Source organism: Myotis davidii, unplaced genomic scaffold (genome assembly GCF_000327345.1).
Source record: "Myotis davidii unplaced genomic scaffold, ASM32734v1 scaffold453, whole genome shotgun sequence".
Taxonomy (NCBI): domain Eukaryota; kingdom Metazoa; phylum Chordata; class Mammalia; order Chiroptera; family Vespertilionidae; genus Myotis; species Myotis davidii.
The window spans coordinates 1,331,204-1,338,083 of NW_006285234.1; the positions used below are offsets into that span (position 1 = coordinate 1,331,204).

Below are 6,880 nucleotides of genomic sequence, written 5' to 3' on the forward strand. Positions count from 1 at the left end.
CCCATAGAAAGTATTCTTCAGCTTTCCTTCTCCCTGCCCTTGAACCTGGTTTGCAGTTTCCCCCCTTCCTGGCTCTCTGAGCTGAGGCCCTTCGCTCCAGAGAAGTCTTTGGCCTTTTGTGATGGAGAACTGGGAGGAAATTGGGAGGCAGGAAGACAGGCCAATACAGGGGGATGGAGGCCAGGCCCTAGGGTTCTTTAAGGGCTGCAGTTTGTGAGAATGACTGAGAGATGGATGGGAAAGAAAGCAAAGTATTTTAAGGGACTGATTGGTGGTTCTGTATTCTATTCTGGGTGTAAAGAATTACAAATAAAGACTGTGCATAGTTTCATTTGTTTATTTAGAGAGTGAGGAGAGGGAGAGAGAGAGAGAGAGAGAGAGGGAGAGAGAGAGACGTTGGTCAGTTGCCTCCCTCACATATCCCAACTGGGATCAAAAGCACAACCTGGGTATGTGCCCAACCAGGAATTGAAGTGGCTGCCTTTCTGTGCATGGGATGATGCTCAACCAACTGAGCCACACTGGCCAGGGCAAGACTATGAGTAGCTTTAAAAATTACCTTTTGGTTTCATAGAAGGCATCCTTTTGACTTATACAGCACTCTGGGGGCATGACTTTATATGATTTTTTTAAAAAATATATTTTATTGATTTTTTACAGAGAGGAAGGGAGAGAGATAGAGAGTTAGAAACATCGATGAGAGAGAAACATCGATCAGCTGCCTCCTGCACACCCCCTACTGGGGATGTGCCCGCAACCCAGGCACATGCCCTTGACCAGAATCGAACCTGGGACCCTTGAGTCCGCAGGCCGACGTTCTATCCACTGAGCCAAACCGGTTTCGGCAACTTTATATGCTTTGCACATACACTCACTGGGTAAATATTCATGGAGTGCCTTGTATATGCAGTCACCATGCAGGACTGAACAAGACAGACCTTGTCCCTGTCCTACCGAAGCTTAAAAATATGAAACAAACACATAAATATTGAATTACAAATTGTGATGTATTTTGAAGGAAAGAAAGGGGCACGGTGCCATGAGTATTAATTGGGGAACTGCTTTACGCCTTTGGAATGTGTCCTGCTCTTCACACTTCAAGGTCTTTGTTCACACTTTCCATGCTGAAGTACTTTTTTTGGATAGTGTATTCTATTGAAATCCGAATATTATACTGAAAAGCTTAAATGCTACCTTCTTTAGAATGCTTTGCCAGGACCCCCATTTAGTCTGTCCTCTCCTGTGACATTGCTTGTAAGTCTTTTATGAAACCAAATTCATTCTGCCAAGTGCATACCTATTGTACAGTGATCAATTGTCCCAGTTTGTCTGGACCAAAGATTTCTTGGGATGAGTTGGCCACCCTAACTGTTGATAAGTCTGTCCTCCCCATTATATCCAACAGTTCAGGAGGGAAGGGAAGCTTTTTAAAAAATATATATCTCTATTCACACAAGGACTTGCACATAGAAATAGTGATAATATTAACAACAATAATTCATATTTGAGTATTATCTACATTGCAGGCCTGTGGTTAATGCCATACAACAACCAAATAAATGAAGTAGGTCATTTCTCCTTTCTATAAAAAAAAAAACTTGAGCCCTAGACAGTTTGGCTCAGTGGATAGAGTGTTGGCCTGTGGACTGAAGGGTCCCAGGTTCAATTGCAGTCAAGGGCACATGCCTAGGTTGCAGGCTCAATCCCTGGTGGGGGACATGCAGGAGATAGCCAATCAATGATTCTCTCTCATCATTGATGTTTCTCTCTCTCTCCCTCTCTGAAATCAATTATATATATGTATATGTATATATATGTGTGTGTGTGTGTGTGTGTGTGTGTGTATAAATTGAATCTAAGGCAGTTAAGCCAGGATTTGAGAGGGTAGAATAAAAGAAGAAAACCTAATCCCCACTCATGCTTATCACTGCAGTTCTCAAACTTTTTGATCTCTAGATTCTTTTACATTCTTTTTTTTAAAATACATTTTATTGATTTTTTTTTTACAGAGAAGAAGGGAGAGGGATAGAGAGTTAGAAACATCAATGAGAGAGAAACATTGATCAGCCGCCTCCCGTACACTCCCCACCGGGGATGTGCCCGCAACAAAGGCACATGCCCTTGACCGGAACTGAACCCGGGACCCTTGAGTCTGCAGGCCGACGCTCTATCCAGCGAGCCAAACCAGCCAGGGCTCTTATACATTTTTAAGAATTATTAAAGATCTCACCCCCATGCCCACCAAACTTTTATATGGGCTATCTACTGATAGTAACTATTAGAAATTGAAACTTAGAATTTAAAACATATTTGCTCATTATTTTACTTAAACATTAATGCACATTAACATTAATCATACATTTTATAAGTGAAAAATAACTATATTTCCCAAAACAAAAACATTTCAGTGGGAAAAGTGGCAAATATCTTTAATGTCTGACTCAATTAAAAAACCACTGGAGGAGCATTTGAGATCTGCTCCCTGGCATATGTCATCTGTTTGGTTCAAATAAACTCTTATAAACGTTTAAAAACAACAACAACCCAAACCACTGGATTCTCTCAAATCTGCTTCTACCGTTTAGTCTGTTACAATATATATCACGTAGCCTCTGGAAAACTCCACTGTACACTCTTGAGAGAAAGAAAGTGAAAAAGGCAAATAACCTCTTAGTATGATTATCAAAATTGTTTTGGCTTCGGAAACCCCTGGGGTCCCTGAATACTTTGGCAGGTGCTACTGTACTGTATTAAACTATAACGACTTCATGGCAGACCTCAGGGGAAGAGGTAACCTTTGGTTTGCACGAACGTTGGGCTTTGATTTGTAGACATCCTAGGCTTTACCGGGGCACCAGCGAGAAGACAGGGAGGACAGCATGTCCCTCACCTCGACCAAATCTTATTCTGTGAGCTCTACCCGGGTTACCCAAGAGTTTCCGACCTTGGACTACAACTCCCAATAGATCTTGCGGCAGGGGGCGTGTGTCAGCAGTCGCGAGGTGCTTGTGTGATTTCGGCCGAGTGACGGAAGTGGAGGGGGCGTGCCTGTTCCGGTAGGCGCAGTGCCTCAATTGGAGGAACCGGGAAGATGGGGCGGAGTCAATGCTTGGAATAGCCAATGGTTTGCGGTTCGGCAGAGGGGGGCGTGGCCGTGGCAGGGCTCACTTTCGGGCTGTGTGGGGCTCCCCGAACCCGAGAAAGCGGATTTGGGGGTCGGGACGACCCGGGTGGGAGATGGCGGCACGATGGAGCAGCGAGAATGTGGTGGTGGAGTTCCGCGACTCCCAGGTGAGCGGGGGCCAAATGGAGCCTTCTGGGCATGCGCTCTCCCGGTTCCCCTCCCCCACGCTGCCGGGTCCATCTCGGGGTTGGTGGGGCGGCTCCTCCAGCCGGTGTTGTGGAGATGAGCTAGCTAGACGGTGACCGGGAGCTGTCAGTCCTGAGAGTGCGAGCGGGCGGTTAGGGCAGGCACGAACACGGTTTTGGCGTTAGCGGGGATACGGGGAGTAGGGTCTGCTTTGGGACGCCGTAGCGCAGAGATTGCGCACAAGCGAGTGACGAGGGGTGGCTCCCCAAGGCCAGGGTGGTGAACTAGGTGTTTGCTCCTCGAGGCTGGGGGCCGCGCTTAGTGACTTTGGGCAAGTCGCAGAACTCTGAGCTTTGGCGATGGAACTTAACCCACCTCACAGGATTTTGGGGTGGAATTCATTTTTAAAAAACCTGAATGCAAAGTGCCTGTTTCAGTGCCTAAGCTTTTAAGTGGTTGCTGATGCTCGAATAGTGGAAAATCCCGTATAGTGAGTGAATAGGAGTGTGCGTTGCACGTACTGCCTGGGTTGAACCCAGCTCAGTCCCTAACCTGTCATCACCCTCTGCGCACTATTCTCACCTGTGAGAAAGTGTGAATCGTATCTACCTAATAGGGTTGGCATGAGAATTTGGAGGTCATACAGTTAGAATGTGTGGCACAGTGACAGGCACAAGGTAAGCCTCAAAGAACGTTAGCCCTTACTAGGGATTTTTACCATTTTTCTATTTCCTGTCTTCCATATGCCAGGCTGTGCTGTCATTAATTCATGAAAGAACCACACATGATGCATAGATGTTATCCCCTTTTTCCAAATGGGGAAGCTGATCCTGGTTTGCCTGATCCTGTGACTTAATTAAGGCCTCCCATTATGTGGCCACATTGGGATTTGAACTCAGGTATCTGGCCCTGGAACTCTTGTTGGCCACATTACACTACCCTGCATACTGTATGAGCCTATCATACAGTTGTTCCTCAGTAAATATCATACCCACCCACCCTTCCCTAGCACCTAGGACTGTGTCTGGGTGATATGCACATACTAGGGGCCCAATGCACAAATTTGTGCACCTTGAAAGGAACTGTGGGCCATAAGGCTGCGGTGAGCACAGGGGCAGGTCTCGGCCTATTCTTCACGCTCCTGCCTGGCTCCTTCCCGCCATGGCCTCCAGTCCCCTGCCTGCTGGCAGCCCTGCTCCCGCCACCACTGCTCTCACATGCTGATGGTGCGGAACGATTGGGGCCGGTGCCAGCAGTGGGTGTGAGCAGGGCCAACCCAGGCAGCAGGTGCGAGTGCCGGGTGGGACCGCAGCACACGGGAGAAAAGAATTTTTAGTAACCACCAGAGGCTCACCCTGATGACAGCGACTGGCACCCCGCCTTGGTCTGGTGTCTCTGCTCACCTGCTCCACCATCCTGCCATGACTGACACCCGCCATGTTCCACGCGTGCCCCCTGGTGGTCAGTGCACGTCCTAGTGACCAGTTGTTTGTTTATTCTGCTGTTTAGTCTATTTGCATATTAGGGTTTTATATATATAAATTTCTGGAATACCTTTTGTGTGCCGGGCTTTCAAGTCACTCATTTATTCAGCAAGGATTTATTGAGCTCTTGTGGCCAGGTGCACACTGTGCCTGGCACTGTGTTGATACTCCCTTTATTCTGAAGGGAAAATGGATTATAACAAGGGGTGATATGGTTTCTTCTTTCTAAAACCCCATCCCATTTTTCCATAAAGATAATTTCTGAAGGAGCCACCCACCAGTTTGCTCTTTGGTGCTCTCTGATGCATAGTTCCCATGGAGAATTTGAGTAGCCGCATCCTGATGAAAGGATCCTGAACCACTTAGCACTGTCAGCATGGTGTCTGCTCTCCCAAGGGAGGTGCCAGACTCGGAAAAAAAACATATTCCTGTTATCCATATTGTTAATTGCTTTCACTGGGGACTAAGAGCAAAATCATGTATGGCACCTCTGAACCTGCTAATTTGGAAGCTGCTAACCTGTAAACCCTTTAATTCTCAGAGAAACCCAGGCAGTCTCACCCCTACTTCTCTATAGAAATGTAATTGAAGAGACCTACAGAGAGAGAGCGCTGACACATATTAGGATGCTATGAAGTAGTATCAAATAATTAATCTGAAACAGCCATTGTCAAAGTAAGAAGACAAAGTAAATTGGGTAATTTAACTACCTTGTGGGAGTTTCTGTTCTTTCTGATTTTTCTATTCAGTTGGAAGGGTACAGCTTAGCATGACTTAGCATGGTTTTGTGGTTGAATCTGGTGCTAATTAGGAGGGGTAGGGACCCATTTCATGAACTGTTTCACTAATGTAGAAACAAAAAGTTGAAACTCTTAATATTGTCTTTCGGAAAAGAAAGCCCAAACAATAAACTTTTAAAAACCCCTCCTCTTTAAAAAATCATTAAAAAAATTAAAACAGTTAGGTTTTTCAGTGAAAAACCCCAGCCAGAAAGGTGAAGCTCTTTAACAGCTTATGCAGGCATCATCCACTTTGTAAAAACAGTGCCTTGAGATGTTACTGTCATCAGTGAATAGTGAAGAACCTGTGCTACTTGGCAGCTACTCTGAAGTGGTCCCTGAAATCAATGAGTGTTAGCACTATAAGAAAATTCTGATATAATCTTCTAGGGCAACACCATCCAGTGATGATGGAAATGTAGCCATTGAACACCTGCAGCGAGGCTAGTGTAACTGAGATACTGTATTTTTAATTGAATTTTCATTAATTGCCATTTAAATAACCACTTGTGACTATTGGCTATGGTATTGGAAAGTGTAGTGGAGATTGGATAGTTTCCACTCTCAAAGAGAGGTAAGGTGGCGGAATGTTAACAGGTCTCTAACTCAATAGTAAAAATAAATTTAAAAAAGACTACAGGATATGATTATTGTATGATGATAGGAACTTTGGACTCAAAGAACTCAACTCTCTGCTGAATGGCTCTACTTCAGCATCTGTGAGATAGCTCAAACTCAGGATGTCCAAAGTAGTTGGACATACTCGGGGACTTCTCTCCTTGCACCCCAGCTTTTCCCCCCTCATCTAATACATCCTCCAAATAGCTAGAGTGACTTCTAAAAATCCAGGTTTATTGAGGTATAATTAATGTACAATAAAATTTACCTCCCATGTGTATAATTTGATGAGTTTTGACAAATGTATGTAGTCCTGTAGTTACTCTAATTAAAATATAGAACATTTTTATTACTCTAAAAAACTCCCTCACGCCCCTTTGTAGCCAGCCTCCTTTCCTTACTCCCATCCTCTGGTAGCTTGCTGATGTGACGTCTGTAACAAATGGAACATACAATGTGTTACCTTTTTTTAATCCTCATCCGAGGATATTTTCCATTGATTTTTAGAGAGAGTAGAAGGGAGGGGGAAAGACAAAGAGAGAGAGAGAGAAACATTGATTGGTTGCCTCCCGCATGCACCCCAATCAGGGTCTGGGATGGAGCCTGCAACCGAGGTACGTGCCCTTGACTGGAATCGAACCTGGAACCCTTCAGCCCCAGACTGACACTCTATCCACTGAGGCAAACTA

The 6,880-nt window shown here is 45.2% G+C and overlaps 1 protein-coding gene across 4 annotated transcripts in view; it reads left to right on the forward strand.

Moving 5' to 3' along the window:
• Nucleotides 1-3,150: 3,150 nt before the first annotated feature.
• Nucleotides 3,151-6,880, forward strand: part of WDR59 (WD repeat domain 59) — a 72,351-nt gene continuing 68,621 nt past the window's right edge. For all 4 annotated transcript variants that reach the window (XM_006755761.2, XM_006755760.2, XM_006755762.2 and 1 more), the window contains exon 1: nucleotides 3,151-3,291. In XM_006755761.2, the coding sequence (XP_006755824.1) occupies nucleotides 3,238-3,291 (54 nt within the window). In that variant the 5' untranslated portion in view covers nucleotides 3,151-3,237. The remainder of the gene's footprint in view (nucleotides 3,292-6,880) is intronic.